Raw genomic sequence first — 24,103 nt, 5'->3', positions numbered from 1 at the left:
TTATTAATAATAATAATATTTTTATTATTATTGACCTCTGTGACTTTTCATGGTTTAAACACTTGGCAAATCTTGGAATTTCCCAAATTCACTGGAAGGGCTACTTGCCTTCTGACTGTAGCCAATCATCGAACAACCCAGTACTGCTTCTAAAGTGGGGCATTTCCTTAAATGCCATTATAGGGACTGCTAATGAGGCCTAAGCCCCCAGAGTTCAACCAGAACCAGAGGAGTCCCATGCGTGCTGTAGTTTCCTTTCAATTTTCCCCCCCAAAAAATTATTAAACCTCAAGAATTCATGATTTCCCAGGAGACGGGTATCGACTTCTGTCTACTTGAATGCTAATGTCCCCAGGGGCTTTAGCTCATGAACTCTTTGCGTATAAAATGAAAGTTAACCTAGGATGCAAATTCCCACAGAAATGCAAGGAATTATGGGCTGGTTGGTCCTTAAGCTTTCCTTGTTCACCCCACCCCTTAGCTTTGGGCGGACTACATAAACGAATAGCGACAGACAACGAGGTGATGCGTTTTTTTCCCTCAGTTGCCAAGGATTCAACTTTCAGAAGCAAAACGTTTGGCTGGCGAGGGTTGCACATCAAGACCACGTTTCCCCCCAACCAGGCACTCTCCCTGCCCCTGCCCAAGGACTGCCCCTCACCTGTTTTGCCATCCGTTTTAGGATCCATGATGACAAACTCTGGCCGCAGTTTGCTGATCCGGCGGCCTTTGAGGATGGGCACCAGCCCTCCGAGATACTCCAGGTACAAGGTGTAACACGGCCCACCAACCTCCGGGTCATCTTCGGTGCGTTTCATGGTACAGTGGAGTCTCTCGTTGCCAGCAGTAGGGTAACTGACAAAATCCCTCATGTTGTTGGGGTCTGGGATAGGGGGCTAAGTTCCGAACCCAGAGGGAGAGAGCAAGAGTCTCGGTTATTAAAGCCTCTTGAGGGTCAGGGCCCGGGTCTAATATCTGCAATTTATTTATTTATATTAACATCTGTCTCCCCCTCTAGACTGTAAGCTCATTGTGGGCAGGGAATGTCTCCGTTTATTGTTATACTGTACTCTCCCAAGCTCTTAGTACAGTGCTCTGCACGCAGTAAGTGCTCAATAAATACGATTGACTGCCTGATTACTTACCACCTGAGTATTCTTTCCAAACACTTCGTACAGGGCTCTGCACAAAGGAGATGCTTAATAAACAGTGCTACTACAACAACTCCTAAAGTGGAGATGAGAGACAACGTGAAGCAGATGAGTCAATAAAACTTTCTCGCTCTGGGAAGGAACTATCTAGCATTGCCCAGAGGATGGCACTTCTTGTTGTTCAAACAAAAACAAGAGGCTAAAACATCTATGAAACACCTAGAACCAGGAGCCGGACCATTTTGCTCTCTGGAGATTCCACAAATAAATTGAACAATTTGGGGCAAAAGACAAAAAGCATTTGTCAGGACACCATGTGGGGAGAAGCAAAATTCTTAAAAAACACCAAAGCATACCTTAAAAAGCAACTTTCTACAGTAAGCGTATACATGTGTCACTAAGCATATGTATTAGGTATTACTACTATAACTGATGTGGCACAAAGCTAATGTCCTATACGGAATCAATCAATGTTATTTACTGAGCGCTTACTTTGTACAAAGCACTTTATTACACGATGTGTCAGAGTACCATCTAACAGAATTGGTAGACACAGTCCCTGGACACAATGAGCAAAGATAAACAGGTTAGGGGTCAAAGCTGACTATCAACTAAAATTTAAAAAGAAGCAGATTTCCTGGAGTTGAAAAAAAAATAGAAGCAGTGTGGCTGATGGGAGAGCACACATGGTCCAGGGAGTTAGAGGATCTCTGTCTGTCACTTGTCTGCTGTGTGACCTTGGGCAAATCAGTTCACTTCTCTGGGCCTCAGTTCTCTCATTTGTAAAATGGGGATTAAGTCTACGTGGGACAGGGACTGTGCCCAATCTGATTACTTTGAATCTACTGGGCTTAGTCCAATGCCTGACACATAGTAAGCACTTAACAAATACCATTTAAAAAAAAAAAAGCTACCTCAGTGTATAAAAAACATAAGTGTAAGGATCCTTTTCATTTTCAATTTCTTCCAGCATCCAGGGAAGCAGTGGAGTGGGATGGGATGGTTGGCTGGAGTGAGCAACACTACAGCAGCCAGAGCATCTCACATCATAATAGGGAGGCCACTTGTTAAGTCAAAATTCCATTGGTGAGGTACATCAAAAGAGTGGTGAGGTGACAAAGTGGGATTGAGATTTCACACACTAGGCAGCAGTAATTACTTCCTGAACAAGGCTCTCTGACTGGCAGCAGTCTTTTCTGTTCACAGAATGGTTGGGAAGCTCAGAGCCTAGTTGAAATACTACTACTACTACTACTACTACTACTACTACTACTACCACTACTTCTACTAATAATAGTACTTATTAAGTGCTTACTATATGGCCAAGCACTGTTGTAGCGCTGGGGTAGACACAAGTTTATCCGGCTGGACACAGTCCCTGTCCCACATGGGTCTCTCTCACTCTTAATCCCCATTGTACAGATGAGATGTGAGGTCTAGAGTAGTTAGGTAATAATAAAAATAATAATGATAATGGCATTTATTAAGCACTTACTATGTGCAAAGCATTGTTCTAAGCGCTGGCGAGGTTAGGTGACTTGCCCAAGGTCACACAGCAGACAAGTGGCAGAGCCAGAATTAGAAGCCAGGTATTTCTGATTCCCAGGCCTGTGCTCCATTCACTAGGCCACTCTGCCTCCCTCCTTTCTCTCCTTGCTTTCACCTCCAGGCTGGGGAATGCACAGGCTAGACGGGAGGGGGGCAGGGAGGGAAAGTGGGATTTCCTTTACCTTAATAGTGGGAATGAAGGCAGTGGTGAGGTAGGAACAGAGCCGCGGGGGCAGGGTCAGCTTGCTGATGTCCTTGTCGTCCTTCAGGGAGCTGGCGATGGCTTGCTGGCACAGGAGCTGCAGGCTGGAGACGCGGTGTTCCACGCGCACCACGTACAGGGCAGGGCCAGAGGCCATGAGTAGGCGGGAGTCCCGGTGACCCCAGCAGATGGAGATGATGGGACGCTGCAGGGGGTGGGGGGGCGGGGGGGACGGGAAGTGGAGGAGGGAAGGGAGCAGGTCATGATTAACATCCGAATCTGATGTCAGCTTCGTGGAGCAAAGGAAACATGCCTATATCCCCTCTTCCTCCGGGGGGATGGGATTTAAGGAGGGGAACCTTTAAGCATCAGGGGCCCCTGTAGCTGGAAGGTCCAGTGGTCTAGTCCAATAATGCCCCTGTGCAGGGCTACATCCACGTAGGCGCTTAGGAGGCTGAAGTCAAGGGGCCCTGAGCTAGAAGCCCCATCCCTGCAAAAATCCCATAATGCAGTCCCCAGCTGCATAAACCGCTGCAGCGTCTGCAACACCTACCACTCTCAAAAGTCACCCTCAACCATGGCTAGTTGATAATGACAGTAATGATAATAACCACTATTACTATGGCATGTATTACGTCATTATTATGTGTAAAGGACTGGGGTAGATTCACAGTTATTATATTGGACACAGTCTTTTTCCCACACAAGGCTCACAATCTATTTTATCCCCATTTTATGGTTGAGGAAACTGAGGCTTTGAAAAGTTAAGTGACTCGCCACAGGTCACATGGCAGGCCAGTGGCGGAACTGAGGCCAGAATCCGGGTCTCTCAACACCCAGTCCCATGCTTATTATTGTTATTACTATAATTATCATTATTATTATGATTACTGTTGTTGTTGTTATTGTTATGCACTTGCTGTTAAAAGCACTGGGATACATACAAGTTCATCAAGCTGAACAAGGTCCTTGTCTCATATGATGCTTACAGTCTAAATAGGAGGGACAACAGATATTTAATCCCCATTTTACAGTTGAGGAAACTGAGGCACAGAGAAGTCAAGTGACTTGCCCAAGGTCACACACTAAGCAATTGTCTGAAGTGTTACCTCATCTGTAATCTGTAAAATTACATCTGTGAGTCCCATATGGGACATGGACTGTGTTCAAACTGATTAGTCTCTTTCTACCCCAGCACTTAGAACAGTGCCCGGCACGTAGTAAGTGCTTAACAATGATCTTAAACAAGACAACACCCCGGCCCCAGCCTGGTGGAAGGCATAACTCTGGCAGACTATTAGGAGGAACTGCTTTGCAATTAAAATACAATTAGTTATGTCTAATGAAATATCACATATTGTGTTTATGAAATGTCACACACTTGCCAGATGCTGAACATACTTAAAATTGAAATGGTACCCATGTGATAGAAATAAGACAGATTCGAAGGTAAAGGTAGGCAGGTTCGAAGGTAAAGGAAGGCAGGAATACGAAGCAGCAGAAAACAGTGAAGAACGCTTTGAGGGGAGCAGTTTAATGTTCTCAGCAGTAGGCTGTCTACTGTAGTGCAAAGTCATAGTCAAAGCAAGAATTGTTCTTGAAGGAGAGAGCTCAGTTTAATGAGAAGCACGAGTTGGTGCTAGGCATAAGGAAGCAGCAGGGAAGAATTCACACTCAATTTTCCTCAAAATCGTGTCTCTCTCAACATCCCCGGGCACTAAGTTTTACCACTCCTCCTTGAAGTTGGGTAAACAGAAAGAAAGGCTAAGTAGCTTGGGCAAAATCACAATGGGAAGGGGCTAAGGTCAGAGTCCAAGATGGCTCGGTTTCCCAGTTGTTCTGTACAGCACACTATTTACTGATACCAACTGGTATTTTTCAAAATTCATCTGGCCAGTTTTGAGCAGGTGTGGATGTCCAAATAGATATAATACAGCTGCTACAATTCCACTTCCAAAGCAAATCTCAACAGAAGTTTATGATCAATAAGCTGCTAAGTAAAAAAAAACCAGGGACTTCAAGAGGAGAAGGGCAAAGCTTGTTGCCAATGAATCAAGGGTTGTCAGGTCTCATATTGAACTTCCAAAACTCAAGCCTGGAATCATCAAGAGACAGGGGAGGAGAAAACATTAATCCCTTCTAGAGGAAAATGATTCTATTTTAAGTGGAGAGGTGCTGATTTAAATGACCCCTTAAGGAGTTCCAAAGCTCACTGCGGGGTGTGGAGGGCCTCTCCTATTTCTCTGACTGATCTTTCAGGGTCTCTTTCACAGGTTCCTCCTCTGTGGAGCCGCCTCATGGTTCAGTTCTGGCTCCCCTTCTAGTTTCCGTCTACACCCACACCCCTGGAAAATTCATTTGCTCCCAAGGCTTCAGCTATAGTCTCTACACAGGAGTCCCTTGAGGGACTGTGTCTGACTAACTTGTATCCACCCCAGTGCTTAGAACAGTGCTTGACACATAGTAAAGGCTTAACAAATACACCACTAATCTACCACTAATAATGATTCCCAAACCTCCCTCTCCAGCCCTTACTTCTTTCCTTCTCTGAAGTCTCACATTTCCCCCTGACCTTGGGACTCGGATGTCCCGTTGACACCTCAAACTTAACATGTCCAAAAACAGAAGTCACCTTCCCACCCAAACCCTTTCCTCCCCATCTTTCCCATCTCTCTAACACCACCATCCTCCCTGTCTCACAAGCCCATATCCTTGGCATTATCCTCGACTCATCCCTTTCATTCAACCCACATATTAAATCTGTCACTAAATCCTGTCAGTTCTGCCCTTTCTTCTCCATCCAAAGTGCTACCTGGTTGATTCAAGCACTCACCATTCCTGCTTTGACTACTGTAACAGCTCCCTTGATGACCTCCCTGCCTCCTGTCTCTCCCCACTGTAATCCATATTTCACTCTGCTGCCGGAATCATTTTTCTGAAAAACCATTTTGATCATGTCTCCCCACTCCTCAAAAACCTCCAATGGTTGCCCATTCACCTCTGCATCAATGAGAAGCCCTTACCATCGGTTTTAAGGCACACAATCAGTTCTCTCCCAACTATCTAACCTCATGGATCTCCTATTACAACAAAACCCACACACTCCAGTCCTCTTCGCACCAACGTACTACTCTCTGTACCTCCATCTCAACCATCTGTCCACCGACCCCCTGACTACCTCTTCCTCTGACCTGGAACTCCCTCTCCGTTCATATCTGACCATCCACCACACTCCCCAGCTTTGAAACCATTCTAAAATTACATCTCCTCCAAGAGGCCTTTATTCCCCTTATCTGCCGTATCTACTATGAATTTGGCTGTGTACCCCCTAAGCACTTTGTTACACACCACAGCCCCACAATACTAAGGTGAATATCCTAATGCTCTATTATTTCTCCTCTCTCTAATATACTTCAATATGGGTTCTAATCCGACTCTGCCATTTACCTGCTGTGAGACCTTGGGCAAGTCCCTTCTCTTCTCTGTGCCTCAGTTACCTCAACTGTAAAATGGGGGTACAGACCGTGAACCCCACACTGGACAGGGACTGTGTCCAACTCGATTTGTTTGTATCCTCCCCAGTGCTTAGTACAGTGACAGGCACATAGTAAGCATTTAACAAATAACGTTATTATTATTACTATTACTGTAACCCCCCGTAAACTGTAAGCTCCTTTTGGGCAGGAATGGCATCTACTAATTCAAGTGCTTATTACAGTGGTTTGCACAAAATAACTAATCAATAAATACCACTGATTGCTTGATTAACTGATTGGCCAGTGGGGGAGGGTGGTCAGGAATGCAATGCATTCATATAAGAGAGAACTACATTTCCATGTCACTTCAGTGGTCATATCAAGAAGCAGCATGGCTTAGTGGATAGAACACAGGCCTGGGCGTCTGAAGGACCTGCGTTCTAATCCTGACCCTGCCACTGTGTGACCTTGGGCAAATCACTTCACTTCTTTGTGCCTCACAGTTACCACATGTGTAAAATGGGGATTAAAGGGACAGGGACTATGTCCACCTCAATTTGTATTTATCCACCCCAGCGCATAGAACAGTGCCTGGCACATAGTAAGCACTTACCAAATACCACAATTGTTGTTAATTATTATTATCGAGGACCAAGGGACTCCTTTAAAAGAGCCTCCTGGATTTGGTTTTAGATTTCAAACATACCAAATTTACAAAAGGGTGGTGGTGGGGGAAATCATCAACTTCATTTCAGTAAATGGCAGCACCCTTCTGACACAGCTTACTTACTTGATAAAGAAGCCTCCGGGCTCGCATGACACTAAAAATGGAAAGCAGCAACTGGTTGAACTACTCAGCTTTCACAGCCACTGCCGGAGTGCTTTGCAGTGGAGAACAGAACTGAGAAATCCTGGGAGTACCATCGAAAACCTATTACTGTTTGTCAAAAGCATATTTGGATCTGAAGTCCTGGCAGTTTCACATTATGCTTCATTGTAGTTTCTTCCCCACCAAATCAGAAAAATCAATATGCACTAGATCATAGTTGTGACATATAAATCTTTTCACAGCAAACAAAAATTCCTCACCATTGGTTTTAAAGCACTCCATCTCTCCCTCTTACCTATCTCCTCTCTTCTCCTGGGAGAAGCTGGGATTAAAACCCAGGTTCTCTGGCTTCCAGGCCTGGGCTCTTTCCACCAGACCATGCTGTTTCTTACGTCCCTTTCTAGACTTTAAGCTTGTTGTGGGCAGGGAACATGTCTACCAACTCTGTTGAACTGTACTCTCCCAAGTGCTTACCACAGTGCTCTGCACACAGTAAGTGCTCAGTAAATGCACTGTCAGAGGAGTCAACAAGCTGTAGAATGAGGTGTGTTGAATAAGTTAATTTGAAAGCTGAATGAGGAGAAATCCTCAATCAATAACTGCTGGGCAATAAGCCTCAAAGGCATCAGGAATGAAGGCTAATATGAAAGGTATTTCATTCCTCTACCTCAAATCTGACCTCCCAAGATGACCTTGGTTCCAGACAGTCACAAAGAGAGGTACTCTAATGTCCAAAGGGAGGGTGATGGTCTATGTCACCTTGTAATATTCCATTTCATCATTTTTTCATTTCATCAGCCTATTTTTTGTTGGCCCCATTGTATGTCCAGAACAACAGCTCCTCCAGGGCAACTCCATGGGCATTTTCTTCCTGCCAACAATGCAGCTAATTAAGCAACACCCTTATTAGGCTCTTACCAGCACTGGCTACAATTAGGGGACAAGAATCAAAAAGGAAACCAAAAATTACTTTGTTACTTCACCCTGGCAATCCTGACCAACCTTTACATTTAGTGGCTGGACAGAATCACAATTACTGTCCTTCACTGAAATGCAAGGATCCTGCTAAACAGGAGTGTTAGTCAACTGCCACTTTGTGATTTCAGTGAATCCCAACTCGGCTGTGTAAACAATCTGTCAGCATGTCCTTGCTGATGTTCCCTAATAGGATGAGCATCAGTAGAAAAGGAAATGGGCTACATTTTCAAATCCAATAAATTTTACAGGGTATGGGCGTTAGGGTTTGTGGATTAGAGTTTCGGTTGGGATGGCGGTTACCTTCTAGGGGAACATTCAGCCCTAAATTAGGTGTCCAAGTCTTTGACACAAATCACCCAAAGTGTTTAATTATTTTCTTCAACTAATCCTCCAATCTAGGAAGCAGACAACATCCAAATTTAACATGCATTAGTGGAGCTGCCACAATTGCATGTCTGAATGCATGGCATTGAGAAGATGGGAAAATGAGCTGCATTTTAGTGTGATGTACTACTCTGGCATTCTAATGTTTCAATCTGTTTTATAGGAATCAGGAGAAGACAAAACCCCACAATCCTAGAGAAAAGCTACTACATCCTTTTCAATCAAGTTTTTTTTACGGTTTTTTTGTGTATGTTTTGTGGGGGGTGCTGTTGACCTTCACTCTAGACTATAAGCTTGTTGTGGAGAGAGAACATGACTACCAATTCTCTTATACTGTACTCTCTCAACCACTTGGTACAATGCTCTGCATACAGGAAGCATTCAATAAATACCATAGTGATGATGATGAGAATGATGATAGCTATGGCTGCTAATACATTATGGATTTGAGAAAATGAATTTGGTTGGGAAAAGGTAATCTATTGTGCTGTGGCTTTGGCCTTAATGACTCTTTGAATTCATGAAGGGATTGCTTAGTGACTAGTAGCTGTTGCTTACTTGTTATCATTTGCAGCGGTAAAGGTGATCAGATGTTCTAAGTAGGATATGAGGTGGGAAAAGGGAGGAGGGTTGAAAATGGTAGAAAAGACAAAAAGCCAGTGAATGAGACAGGGACAGAGACAAATAACTGCTCTACAGCAAGCTGAAATTGAGGACCCAAAATAGAGAACTGTTTTAAAAATCTAAGGAAGAAAAATAGCCAATGACATGGCAGAAGCGGCATGGCCTAGTGGGAGTCAGAGGACCAGGGATCTAACCCCAGCTCTTCCATTTGACTGCTTATCTTTCCTGTGCCTTTAGTTCCCTTCTTGGCAAAATGGGGATTAAATATCTGTTCTCCCTCCTAGACTCCGAACCTTGTGTGGGTCAGGGACTGCATCCAATCTGACCATCTTGCATCTAAGGCAGTGCTTAGTATATGGCTCTTGGCACAGAATGAGCACTTAAATACCACAGTGGCAGACTGTAGCAACTGCTGCAGCCGTCTGGCCAGTGATGGAAATTTCCAATGTGGTCATATTCCCCTGGAAAAGGCAATTCACAGATGTTGGGGCAGTGGTAGTGACCCTGGGACAATGGTTAGTTTCACTTGCTGCTGCTTCTTCTTCCTCTTCTTCAAAAACCTCCCTTGACCCCAGGGCTCCCTCCAGATATTGCCCCATCTCCCTCTTACCATTCATCTCCAAACTCCTTGAGCGAGTTGTCTATATCTACTGCCTCTCTTTCCTCTCCTTGACCCCCTACAATCTGGCCTCCGGCACCTGTGTCTGTCTTCAGCTCTAGACTGTATGCTCTTTGTGGGCAGGGAATGTGTCTACCAACTCCATCATACTGTACTCTCCCAAACTGAATGAAAGAATGAATGAGTGCTCTGCACACAATAAGCACTCAGTGTGATTAATTTAGTGCTCAGCATATAGTAAATGCTCAATTAATACAATTAATTGACCTTCTTCAGTGATGTCAACATGATCCATCCTCACTGCTACCTTTATCACCCCTGACAGTTAAGGTGTATTCTCTTCTCACCATAGGCAAAAGCAGGAACCTTAATGGATCCTGTCTCATAGCTACTGGGAACAGAACTCCAAAAGGCATGAAACTCCCACCTAAATCAGGATTTACAGTTATAATAATAATGGTAATTGTTAAGTGCTTACTATGTGTCAGGCACTGTATTAAGTGCTGGAGTGGATAATCCTTATGCGGGGAGATTGCCCCTGCCACCCCACAAAGAATTTGGCATTAATAGGTGGTATTCAATAAATAAGACTGAGTGATTCATCGAGAGAGGCTTTGGCTGCTTCCACACATACAATCATTCCAAACACAAAGATCTCAAAGCCTTGGTTCCAGAAGTGCTAGTTCTAAATATATCTCTATGACCTAATTATCAGGAGTGAAATTTTTATATTGACAATCTGGGAGTAACTGATGATAACTAGGTAAAAGGCCAAACATCAAATGACAGCACAATGGAGACCGGGGTCTAGATCTAAAGAGAGATGCAGCCAGGGGCACTGCTGTTATGTGAAAATCAAAACAAATAATTTTGCAAGCTTTTGCTGTCTCGACTGTAGCTCTGTAGCCTGTAACCTAAAATCAAATTACCTTGAGTACAATTCTTCGCTCTAAATTGCATCCAGTTATTGTTATCAACAATCCAATAATTCACCTAACTTCTTTCCTGTTATAAAAATGTCCCAGCTGTCAATCTTTTCAAACATCACATCAGAAGCATTACTGAGAAGATTCAGACTGTGTCTGAATTAATATCCATGTCTGTAATTCACACAATTTGTGCTTAATAAAGACTACAGAAACCACGGCATGATCACATTGACTTTCACCTGTTGCTTTCAACCAAATGCAGATAGCACACATATGGCTATCAACTGTTTGATCTTAAAACACCTGGCTTGGCCTCTTCCACCATTCTAGCATTCCTCTTGGATGGGAAGAGACACCAGATGAGACCCCAGAACAGGCTAATACTAAAAATAGGCCCTTTTTTAAAAATGGTATCTGTTCAGTGCTCTCTATGTGCCAGGCACTGTACTAAGCACTAGGGCAGATACAAGCTAATCAGACTGGACCCAGTCCATATCCCACATGGGACTCAAGAGTCTTAATCTCCATTTTACAGACAAGGTAACTGAGGCACAGAAAAGTCATGTGAGGTGCCCAGAGTCACACAGCAGACAAGGGGCAGAGTCGGAATTAGAATCCAGGTCCTTCTGACTCTCTGGTCTGTGCTCTATCCATTAGACCATGCTGATTCTCAGACCAGTGATTCATGACCTGAAATGGGTTCCCACTCCAGAAATTTTAGTATCACTGTGGGTCCTCAAAGGAATTAGAGACTTCAACCTCCAGGTGGAACTGTCATTTTGGTTTTCCACACACTGATGGGCCAACTGAAGCATTGGAATTGAAGACCTTTCTTCTTACCCACTTCCCTACCTGCACGGGTGTCTCCAGTGTGAAGATGTGCTCCCCACGAACATTGTAGAACTTGACCAGTGCGCTCTTAAGGAGGAGAACATTGGAGGCAAGTTCAGCCAGCTGGTTTTGCTTCTCCATCCCTGCTACTGCTAATAAGTTTCCTTGTGTGCACCACTGGACCACCACCTCTGAAACATGAAGGCAACACTCATTAGGAAGAAGAGTCTGAGTATCCCTGAACCTCCACCAATGGTACAGAGTATTTGAAATGGGGAAGAAATAATTAAAAACATAACCCCTCTAATTTCTCTCTTCAACATAACCTCCTTCCCTTCTGGAGGGCAATTTTTACTATTTCTAAAAGAGAGCTCTACTTAATCTGTGTTCAAGTGTGTAGTCAGAACACTAAAGTCTGTCCAGTGCATTTTATAAGCATCTTTTCTCTGTTTTGGCCTCTTGGAACCAAATATAAATTCATAAGTTATGAGAGTGGAAGCCATTTAGAAATAAAACTGAACTTATCACCCATCCTGCATGTAGAAGAAAATGTTAGGTAAATACTCTGAATTGAAATAAGGTTCCTCCAATACCACACTCCATTTTCATTATGAAACACTACTATCCAACTTGACTCTGAGTCAGTATTTGCCAACAGTGTGTGTCCTTAGTAAACGACATGGAAGCAACATGACCTAGTGGAAAGAGCATGGGCCTGGGAGACAGAAGGACCTGGGTTCTAATCCCAGTTCTGCCATTTGTCTGCTGTGACTTTGGGTAAGTCATTTCCCTTCTCTATCCCTCAGTTACCTCATCAATGAAATGGGGATTAAGACTGTAAGCCCATGTGGGACAGGGGTCTGTGTCAATCAATCAGTTAATCATATAAAATTAAGCGCTAACACGCTTACTGTGTGCGAAACACTGTACCAAGCACTTGGGACAGTACATACAACAGTAAACAGATACATTCCCTGCCCATAACGAGCTTACAGTCTGGAGGACACAGTCTACAGTTTTGCATAGCCAACAGTCAGGGCTCACTTACTTGTCCAACCTGATTAGCCTGCATGTACCCTGGTGCTTAGAACAGTGCTTGAAAAACAGTAAGTGCTTAACAAATACCATCAACATCATCATCACTACAACACAAAATTGAAACTGTGGTGGAGACAGAGAAAATTTAGTACTATTAGGAGCCACTAAGAGTATGAAGATTTCCTTTTGTGCTCTGGAAGGACTTATTAAATGGGTCAAAAACGAGTCCCAAAATGCTCCTTCTTACAGATAAGTTTAGCAGGAACAATTATTAAACAAATAATAATTAACAAATGACAATTAAAAACAAATAACTTATCCTCAAAATTTTTAAAAAACAACAACCAAAGAAACAAACAACCAAAAAAGCAACAACCTGGCTCTCACAAATTCCCCTGGAAGCAGGGTTCCCTGTCTCCTGTCTCTAAGGAAAGAAATTGAAGGCTAAAGTTAGAATAGGCACTGGGATTTTAGTATCTGAGGACTGGATTTGGTAGCTGCTAGAAAAGGCCTAGACCTGGGTTATCTCAGTATTTCTGACTCACCCACATTAAATTTCTGTATTTAACCTAACTGTGTTATAAAAAGCTATGGGTTCTGAGTCTTTCAATTCACCACTGCTACTGGAGATGCAGTTCTAAGAACTTCAATCTCCTGAAAAAAAATTAAACAATGTACCCTAGGCCTTAGGAGGCAGGAGGTCCCTTTTTCAGAATGTTCCAGCTGCAAATTAATAAAATCAGAATCTTTAAGAACAGAGGTACCAAATAGCTAGCAGAGGCACTCATACCCAACAGCACCCACATACATCCATAATGTTTTATGAAACACAACCAACCTGATTAAATAATTTCTGACCTTTGTTTGCCTAAGTAAATAAATAATGCAAGCGCAAACACATTAGGGAGAGGAAAAAGAATATAAAAGTAATTCAAATGCAGTCAAATATGCTACCGGAGAAATCAAGAGACACACAATTGACCCTGTGATTCATTCATTCATTCATTCACTCAAACGTATGTATTGAACAGCTACTGTGTGCAAATGGGAGAAAGAAAATGTTTAACTTTCTATTTTCCCAAATTCTTTATCCTTGGGCTCCTGTGGTTGGCTTCTGTATTCTAGGCATTTGGAAAACATAAGTCATTGTTTCATGTGCTAAACTATTCCAAAATGCATTTGAGAGAGAGAAGAAAACAAAACTTGGAATATGATCATTTAACAGCGTTCTTACATTGGCTGTGATAGAAATTATAGTTTCTGTCATTTAATAATGATGGTATTTGTTAAGCGCTTACTTTGTGCAAAGCACTGTTCTAAGCGCTGGGGAGGCTACAAGGTGATCAGGGTGTCCCACGGGGGGCTCACAGTTTTAATCCCCATTTTACAGATGAGGTAACTGAGGCCCAGAGAAGTTAAGTGACTTGCCCAGAGTCACACAGCTGACAGTTGGCAGAGCCGGGATTTGAACCCATGATCTCTGGCTCCAAAGCTCTTTCCACTGTGCCACGCTGCTTCTCCCATTATTTGAATGATGATTATTGAATTAAGTAGTTAAAATAGATCCTCTAGGTTTAGGCTGTATTTATGGACTTTTTTGGACATAATTCTGCACTTGGGACTCTGTGTACTTTACCCATCCAAATATTTGGTTCTGTTCTTTTTAGCCTTTTACTCAAAATACTATGACCATTTTCTCATTATGTTTAAGACCTTTCAATGAATTACTTTTAGTAATTCATTCATTCATTCAATTGTATTTATTGAGCGCTTACTGTGTGCAGAGCACTGTACTAAGCGCTTGGGAAGTACAAGTTGGCAACATACAGAGACGGTCCCTACCCAACAGCGGGCTCACAGTCTAGAAGGGGGAGACAGACAACAAAACAAAACATATTAACAAAATAAAATGAATAGAATGGTAAATATGTACAAGTAAAATAGAGTAATAAATATGTACAAACACATATACAGGTGCTGTGGGGAGGGAAAGGAGGTAAGGCGGGGGGATGGGGAGGAGGGTGGGGAGGAAGGAGGGGGCTCAGGATTATAGATAATAGAATAATTCATTCATTCAATCGTATTTATTGAGCACTTACTGTGTGCAGAGCCCTGTACTAAGTGCTTGGGAGTACAAGTTGGCAATATATAGAGACAGTCCCTACCCAACAGCGGGCTCACAGTCTAGAAGGCGGGCTGAGATATACTTTACTTCTCTGTGCCTCAGTTACCTGATCTGTAAAATGGGGATTAAGGCTGTAAGCCCCCCATCCCCGCCCCCCCCCCCGTGGGACAATCTGATCACCTTGTAACCTCTCCAGCACTTAGAACAGTGCTTTGCACACAGTAAGCACTTAACAAATGCCATCATTACTATTATTATTGTAGATAACAGAGTAATCAATCTACAAATAGACACCCAAGTGTTGTGGGAAGGGGAAGGAGGTAGGGCAGAGGGGGAGAGTCACTCATTCATTCAATTGTATTTATTGAGTGCTTACTGTGTGCAGAGCACTGTACTAAGCGCTTGGGAAGTACAAGTTGGCAACATATAGAGACGGTCCCTACCTAACAGCGGGCTCACAGTCTAGAAGGGGGAGACAGACAACAAAACGAAACATATTAACAAAATAAAATAAATAGAATTAATATGTACAAGTAAAATAGAGTAGTAATTGAGTTTTTTGAATGGTATTGATTGCTTATGATGTGCCAGGGACTATATTAAGCACCGGATCGAAGATTCAAGATAATCAGGTTGGACACAGTCCCTATCCCACATGGTGATCACAGTCTTCATCCCCCATTTTCCAGATGAGACAACTGAAGCATAGAGATGTTAAATAACTTCCCCAAGGTCACACAGCAGACCAGTAATGGAGCCGGAATTAGAACCCAGGTCTGTGCTCAATCCACTGGGCCAAGCTGCTTCTCACTAAACCATGCTGCGTCTCTGCTGTGGGTCCCGTGGAAAGAGCACGATTTGGGAAATCAGGGGTTCTAGTCCCAACTCTGTATGTAGGGGCAGTGCCTGCTGGGTTCTGCCACCAGTGGCGAAGGTTTCTGACTGGCATTCTGGAAGGTGGACAGGGTCAGTGAGACTACTGAAAAACAGCAGGTGAAAGGGGAGCAAAGACTGCAGTGACTACCAAGTCCAGGTCCTGCAACGCAACACAAAGCAATGTGTGGCAGTCACATAATAATAATAAAAAGAAGAATAAAAATAGTAATAAAATAATTATGTTATTTAAGCACTTTCTCTGTGCCAAGCACTGTTCTAAGTGCTGGGGCAGATACAAGATAATCAGGTTGGACACAGTCCCTGTCCCACATGGGGCTCACAGTCTTAATCCCCCATTTGATGAGGGATTAGATGAGGTCACTGAGTTACGAAGACATTAAATGACTTGCCCAAGGTCACACAGCAGACCAGTGGAGGAGCTGGGATTAGAACCCAGGTCCCCTGTCTCCCAGGCCTGTGCTCTTTCCACCAGGGCACGCTGCTCCTCTGGCCACACTGCTTCTACACTTCACTACTTGTTTCAGCCATAAGTGGGTCCTACGTGTACAAGCCATGGTGTGCACGTCACAGTAGCCTGCCCCTTGCCTGCCTACCTACGTGTTGCATTTAGTGCCTCACCTAGGCCCCTAGGAAGTGTGCATTCTTGGTTTTGAAATCCTAGAAACCCCAGCAATCTAGAACCTCAGGAGTCTGGAGCCTCGACTATCTAGAATCTCAATGACCTAGAATCTCTGGGGTCTAGTGCCTCTGGAAGCTGGAACCCCCAAGAGACCAACTACTCAGGAGCTGTGGACCTCAGGAGTCTAGAACCTGGGAAACCTAGAACCTCAGGAGTCTAGAACCTCCAGGGGCTGGAACCCCAGGAGACCAGACACTTTGGAGCCACGGACCTTGGGAGACTGGAACCTCAGGAACCTGGAACCCCAGTGACCTAGAACCTCAGGAACTAGCATATCAATGACTTAGAACCTCAGGAATCTAGAGCCTCAGAAGCCTATAACCCCAGTGACCTAGAACCTAAGGAACTAGCACCTCCATGACCTAGAACCTCAGGAACCTAGAGCTCCAGTGACATCCTAGAACCTAGAACCCCAGGAACCTTGAACCTCAGGAGTCTAGATTCTCAATGACCTAGAACCTTAGGAGTCCTCAGTCTTATCTGTAAAATGGGGATTGAGACTGTGAGTCCCACAGGGGACAGGTACTGTGTCCAACTCAGTGCTTAGTACAGTGCCTGGCACATATTAAGCACTTAACAAATACCATTATTATTATTATTATTATTATTATTATTATTATTATTATTATTACTGTACTAAGCACTTGGGAGAGTACAATATAACAATAAACAGACACATTCCCTGACCGCATGGAGCTTACAGTCTAAAGCGGGAGGCGGACATTAATATAAATGAATAAATTACAGATATGATGGATATGATGGAGACAAAGGGTGGGAGGAAGGAGTAGATGTGTACGTGTAGGCGCACTTACACATACTATTCACTCTCCAGAGGCATTCCATGCCTCATGCAAGATGGGAGTAATGAGAATGGTCATACTTGGGCATACATGAACAAGAAGGGGGCTCCTAGGACTGGACCGTAAATAGCCAAGGAGACGCGAGATTCTTTTCGGGTTTAGAAAGGAAAGAGCCTCTAAGTCCAGCTGGGTGGACTGGACTCACAGCCAAGTCTCGTGGGTCCCGAGCCAAAGGAGGCTGTGCTCAGCCAACCGGGAGTCCCACAGCAGGTGGCTGGGCCTAAATCTCCATGACCCATCTCATCCCCCTAAAAGAGGGTCCCCCTCTTAGCCTGAGCAGTGGAAGTGGCCACAGCATGGCTTAATGGGTAGAGCCCGGTCCTGGGAGTCAGAAGGACCTAGGTTCCAATCCCGGTTCCGCCATCTGCCTGCTGGGTGACCTTGAGCCAGTCACTTCACTTCTCCGTGCTTCAGTTACCTCCTCTGTAAAATGGGGATTAAGTGTGGGAGCCTCCTGTGGGACAGGGGCGGTGTCCAATCTGATTAACGTGTAATCTATCCCAGTACTTAAAACAGTGTGTGGCACACAGTAAGCGCTTAACAAGTACCATTATTATTATTATTACTGTTAGGAAGCCTAGCTTGGGGCAGAGAGGAGCAATAGCAGTAGGTAAGTGGGGACAGAGAAGAGACGTTGCCTGGGCTGCCTCTCCTTCACCGGTGCATCTCTACCGGTGCTGCCTACTAAGCGGCATGGTATAATGGATAGAGCCTGGGCCTGGTGGGAAGAGGGTCATGGGTTCTAATCTTGGCTCCGCCACTTAACTGCTGTGTGACCTTGGGCAGTCACTTCACTTCTCTGGGTCTCAGTTACCTCATATGTAAAATGGGGAATAAAAGTGTGATCCCCATGAAGTACAGAGACTGTGTCCAACCTTACTGACTTGTATCTACTCCAGTGCTTAGAACAGTGCTTGGCACACAGTAAGCGGTTAACAAGTACCATAATTATTATTCACAAATGGCCTTTGGTTTCCTGTCAGTTACCTGAGGTCTATCACTTCAGATGGTGAGAATCTGTGGCCACTGAGAGGTAAGACACAGAGTCCGGAAAGCCAGTATGCATGGGGATCTGTGGAGCAGGTAAGCTGTGGAAGAAATCGGGGAGGAAAGGGGTAATTCACTTTTGTGTACCTTTCAACCCTGAGCGGATGATAGTAGGAGACAAGTCGTCGTAGTTATTCATTAAGCTGATATCTCCCGACGTGAAGCTGACAGTGAGCAGTGGTTTGATGTTCTGTACTGGGATGGGATAGGCTGCTGGGCCATCTGAAGGAACAAAAAGTGCAGAGTAAGCAAACCAGGATGCTCCCAAGAGACAAATCCAGGCTCGTGATGCTGTGGCCAAACCTACTGCCTCAGGGAAATTACCACAGGGAATGCAGGGTGACTCAGGAACAGGAGTTTCTACTCAATTCATTAGTTGATCTAATTTGTTGAGCGTTTCCCATGTGCGGAGCACAGTATTAAGCGCTTGGGAGAGAAAAACAGAACAGAGTTAGTAGACACGTTCCCTGCCTACAAGGAGCTGACAGTTTAGAGGGGGAGACAGACGTTAATATAAATAAATTACAGATGTGTACATTACTGCTGTAGGGCTGAATGAGGGAGGGGTGAAGAAAGGGTACAAATCCAGGTCCAAAGGCCTGATAGAATGGAATGGGAGATGAAGAAATGAAGGCTTAGAAGGGGACGGTCTCTTGGAGGAGATGTGCTTCTAATAAAGCTTTGAAGGTAGGGAGAGTGATACCTTAAAACATGGAACCACTTATAATATTCGGGGATCCGCAGGAACATCCATCACATCCATCACATTCCAACGATTACCAGTGAACCACTGAAACTGAGAAGCAGCATGGTCTAGAGCACAGTCCCGGGAGCCAGAAGGACCCGGGTTCTAATTTGATTAATCCACACCCTGGGCTGCCTCTGGGAGTTTCTGGATTGGATTTGGGGCTAGTCTGGGTCCCTACATGGCAGCCTTACAAAGGATGCTTCTGACCGGAGTTAATCCACACCTCTGAGACCCACCCAAGTCTGGAGCCACTGCTCTGTTCTCAGAGTGGCCTGTCAGGATACAGCTCATCCCAGGCGTTTGGTGGGTTTCTTTTCTGTATTTTTGCTTATATGAAAAATGCGGAACAATTTTTGGATCACCTAGTAGGAGGTGGTGTGGGAACAAAATGGTAAGCTATCTGAGCATTTCCAAGCCAATGGGATGCCTAAATTCCTAATTAGCTGAGTACCCATGCCGGTCAAAAGAGCACTGGCCTGGGAGTCAGAAGGACCAGGGTTCCAGTTCTGGTTCTGCCTCTTGTTTGCTGTGTGACCTTGGGCAAGTCACCTCGGGCAAATAACTTGACTTCTCTGTGCCTCAGTTACCTCATCTGTAACATGGAGATTAAGACTATGAGCCCCGTGTGGGACATGGCCTGTGTCTAACCTAATTACTTTGTACAATAATAATAATGGAATTAGTTAAGTGCTTACTATGTGCCATGCACTGTTCTAAGCACTAGGGTCGATACAAGACAGTCGGCTTGGACACAGTCCATGTCACACATGGGGCTCACAGTCTTATCCTCCATTTTACAGATGAGGTAACTGAGGCATGGGGAAGTTAAGTGACTTGCCCAAGGTCACACAGCAGACAAGTGGCAGAACCAGGACTAGAACTCCATCCAATAGGTGATACTGCTTCTGCCAGAGTGGATACAGCACGGGCCTGGGTGTAAGAAGGTCATGAGTTCTAATCCTGGCTCTGCCACTTGCCTGCTGTGTGACCTTGGGCAAGTCACTTCACTTCTCTGGGCTTCAGTTCCCTCATCTGTAAAATGGGGATTGAGACTGTGAGCCCCATGTGGAACAGGGGCTGTGTCCAACCCAATTTGCTTGTAACCACCCCGGTGCTTAGTACAGTGCCTGGCACATAGTAATCACATAAATGCCATAGTAATAATTATGATCATTATTATTATTAATAACACCAAACAGGTTGGATTATCTGGGCTAGATCCTTTAGTACTATCCTATCTCAACTATATGTGTAGCTAACTACACATGGGAGTAGGGAAGCAAAGCTGTGAACCCTATAAGTACCCCACTGCTTGAGGTACAATGAGCCCCTCATTTATTGTATCTACTATTGCGCTTAGTACAGTAACTGGCACGTAGTAAGCTCTTAAGTACCATTTAAATAAAAAACACCTTTCTTCAACATGTTCTTCACATATGGGATTTTGTCTCCACCTCCTACAGGATACTTAGTAACTGAAAGCTCCCTCTACAACAATCCTTCCTTCCAACTGCTATGGGCAGGGAACATATCTACCAACTCTGTTCTATTGTACTCTCCCAAGTGCTTAGTCCAGTGCTCTGCACATAGACAGTGCTCAATAAATACCACTGATTTATACTGCTTTCTGATCCAGACATTACCATCCCTGGGCAGAACTGGAACAGGGTCCTGAGCATGGTGTCTTGGGGATTGCCATGTTGTTTGACATGCAACGGTGCTATTTCTACAGGGGTATGTCCTGAGACAGAGAAAATGGAGTTGAATTGGTCTGCGTACTTTTTTTTCTTTAACATGTGCAATTTGTATTTTTTTTTAAAAAAGCTAAAATAAAAGCCCTAGTGAGTCACCGAGGCCTGTCACTATTAAAGGCTCCTCGTGCACCTGTTGAGCTTTTACACAAGTTACTGAAATCATCCTATAGTAATCATCAGGATTGGGTTTGCTTGGAAATCAATCAATCAATCAATCGTATTTATTGAGCGCTTACTGCGTGCAGAGCACTGTACTAAGCGCTTTGGAAGTACAGGTTGGCAATATATAGAGACAGTCCCTACCCAACAGTGGGCTCACAGTCTCACTTGCTAACATCTGACTCAGCATTTATTTGAGAGGAACCCCATCAGTTTCTACTTTCCATTGCCTCCTTTAGTTAACTGTTATATTTTTTTAAGCATTTAATATGTGCCAATAAGTCACTGAAATCATCCTGTAGGAATCATTAAGATTGGATTTGCTTGGAAATCACTTGCTCTCAACTGAATCAACATTTACCTGAGAGAATCCCCTCAGTTTTTACTTTCCATTGCCTCCTTAAGTTGTGGTATTTTTAAGCTCTTAATATGTACCAAGTTAACCTGACACAGACCCCATTCCATATGGGGCACACATGGGGAGAATAGGCATTCAATTCCCATTTTAGAGATGAGGAAACTGAGGCCCAGAAAATTTAACTGACTTGTCCAAGGTCACACAGCAGGCAAGGAGTGGATCTGTGATTACAACCCAGGTCCTCTGACTCCCAGGTCTGTGTTCTTTCCACTACGCCACATTGCTTCTCTGATATTCTCATTAAATTCATTTTCCCCTCTCACCACAAAATCCTGGGATTTCAGAATGGGAATGGTTAGGGAAGTTGGAATCCATGGCGCCTGGATTTCATGCTTACACTGAGCAATAATATACTCTAAATTGACAACTCATTTAAGTTTTCCTGAACCATATTCCTTCCAAATGTAAAAGGGATTGAACACATATGCTATACATTCAATACTCATGAAGAGCTGTGAGTGTTCAAAATGAAAGCTCTTTATACCCCTATTATTATTATTGCACTTCAAATGCTTTGCTGATTAAATTTATAAACAGCCACCCCAAGAATACGGAAAGGGTAAATAATAATAAAAATTGTGGTAATTGTTATTGCCAAGCACAGTACTAAACACAAGGGTAGGTACAAGACATTCAGGTTGGACCATGACTATGTCCCACAAGAAGCTAAGAGTTTAAAAGGCGGGGAGAACCGGTATCTTATCTTCATTTTATAGATGAAGGAAACGAGGCACAGAGCATTCATTCATTCAATCATATTTATTGAGTGCTTACTGTGTGCAGAGCACTGTACTAAGCACTTGGGAAGTACAAGTTGGAAACATATAGAGACGGTCCCTACCCAACAACGGGCTCACAGTCTAAAGGGGGAGACAGACAACAAAACAAAACATGTGACCTGCCCAAAGTCACATAGAAGCAGGAGCAGCATGGTCTAGTGGAAAGAGCTTGGACCTGGGAGGGACCTGGGTTTGAATCCTGGCTCTGCCACTCACCTGCTGTGTGACTTTGGGCAAGTCTCAACTTCTCTGCACCTCAGTTCACTTGCTTGTAAAAACGGGATAAAATTGACCTCAGTGCTTATAACAGTGCTTTAACACACAGTAAATGTTTGACAAATACCATAATAATGATGCCACACATGAGGTGCACCTCATCAATGCAGTGGTGTCATTTTGAATAAGAGGGTGGGCAGCGTTAGTGTTACAAGTGAAATAAGCTACATAAAGTGCATTTAAATCGAACGACTGGCTTGCTGTGCACCAACCTGTCAATCTGTTTGGCTCTTCCGCACAGAGGTTTTTGCCGATCTCTGTCTGGATTCCAAATCTGGACTATATCCAGCCTAAAACTGGCTTCAACCCTCAGCAAATACCAAATCATACCAGAAATGAATCTCAGTCAAAATTAGTAAATAGTTTGGACTATTATGTAAAGAAGATGCTATTGTCCACGTGTGTTTCCCCCAAGAGTGCTGGGGAATGTAGTCCTACTCACTTAGAGGACACCTGTGCACATGCTGAATTATTCCACATGATCATCAGTCTTAGCTAGTGGTATCTGACAAGAGCTTACCCAGTTTAAGTAGGAGGGGGAAAGGGTACTAAATTCTCATTTTGCAGATAAGGAACTGAGACACAAAGAAGTTAAGTGACTTACCCAAGGTCACACACCATGTACGTGGCAGAGCCGGGGGTAGGACTCAGGTCTTCTGACCGCCCTTTTCTCTTCATCCAAACTGCTACCACATTAATCCAGTCACTCATCCCCTCTCGCCTTGATTACTCTATTAGCCTCCTTGCTGACCTCCCAGCCTCCTGTCTCTCCCCACTCCAGTCCATACTTCACTCTGCTGTCTGGATCATTTTTCTACAAAAATGTTCCACACATGTTTCTCCACTACTCAAGAAACTCCTGTGGCTGTCCAACCACCTCTGCATCAAACAGTAACTCCTCACCATTGGCTTTAAAGCACTCAATCACCTTGCCCCCTCCTACCTCCCCTCACTACTCTCTTACTACAACCCAGCCTGCATACTTCCCTCCTCTAATACTAACCTCACTGTTCCTCAATCTCATCTATCTCACCACTGACCACTCACCCACATCCTGCCTCTGGCCTGGAACGTTCTCCCTCCTCGAATCCAATGGATGATTACTTTTCCCCTTCAAAGCCTTACTGAAGGTGCATTTCCTCCAACAGGCCTTCCCTGACTGAGCCCTCCTTTTCTCTCCTCCCACTCCTTTCTACGTTGCCCTGACTTGCTCCCTTTATTCATCCCCCCGACCCAGCTCCACAGCACTTATGTATATACCTATAATTGACTGATTTATATTAATGTTTGTCTCTCCCTGTAGACTGTAACCCCATTGTGGGCATGGAATGTGTCTGTTTATTGTCCTGAACCCACTGCAATTCAGGGAGGGTGAAGTCCGAGCACTTGAGGTCTACCTGAGCTCATCTGACTTGAATAGATTCAGTTTGGTGTTGATTCAATCTGGCTTCACAGGTTCAAGGCCTTAAAGGAGCTAAAGCCAGTCCACTCAGGACTAAAGTAGTGGGGGCAAGGGATGCCGATTCTGATCATTCATCTATGGGTCACCCCACCCAGCACTCGTCACCTACTAACTGAGCAGGGGGATCTCAAGCAGCGAGGAGGGTAAGGGGCACGTGGGCAAGATGCACAGAAGTGGGACTGAGTCATTTGGGCAAGGACCTTCTCACCCCCAATCAATCATTCAATCCATCTTATATAGTGAGTCCTTACTGTGTGCAGAGCATTATACTAAGCACTTGGGAGAGT

At 44.2% G+C, this 24,103-nt stretch overlaps 1 protein-coding gene across 3 annotated transcripts in view; it reads right to left on the bottom strand.

The window, feature by feature from the left end:
• Positions 1 to 24,103, bottom strand: part of TULP4 (TUB like protein 4) — a 269,950-nt gene that overhangs the window by 27,701 nt on the left and 218,146 nt on the right. For all 3 annotated transcript variants that reach the window (XM_038770540.1, XM_038770541.1, XM_038770542.1), the window contains 4 exons: positions 18,308 to 18,442; positions 11,593 to 11,762; positions 2,882 to 3,106; positions 662 to 896 (listed from right to left, as the gene is read on the bottom strand). In XM_038770540.1, the coding sequence (XP_038626468.1) occupies positions 662 to 896; positions 2,882 to 3,106; positions 11,593 to 11,762; positions 18,308 to 18,442 (765 nt within the window). The remainder of the gene's footprint in view (positions 1 to 661; positions 897 to 2,881; positions 3,107 to 11,592; positions 11,763 to 18,307; positions 18,443 to 24,103) is intronic.

This window comes from Tachyglossus aculeatus, chromosome 2 (assembly GCF_015852505.1).
Source record: "Tachyglossus aculeatus isolate mTacAcu1 chromosome 2, mTacAcu1.pri, whole genome shotgun sequence".
Classification (NCBI taxonomy): domain Eukaryota; kingdom Metazoa; phylum Chordata; class Mammalia; order Monotremata; family Tachyglossidae; genus Tachyglossus; species Tachyglossus aculeatus.
Note: the sequence above shows the minus strand (reverse complement) of the source record. Positions and strands in the feature narration are given on the sequence as shown.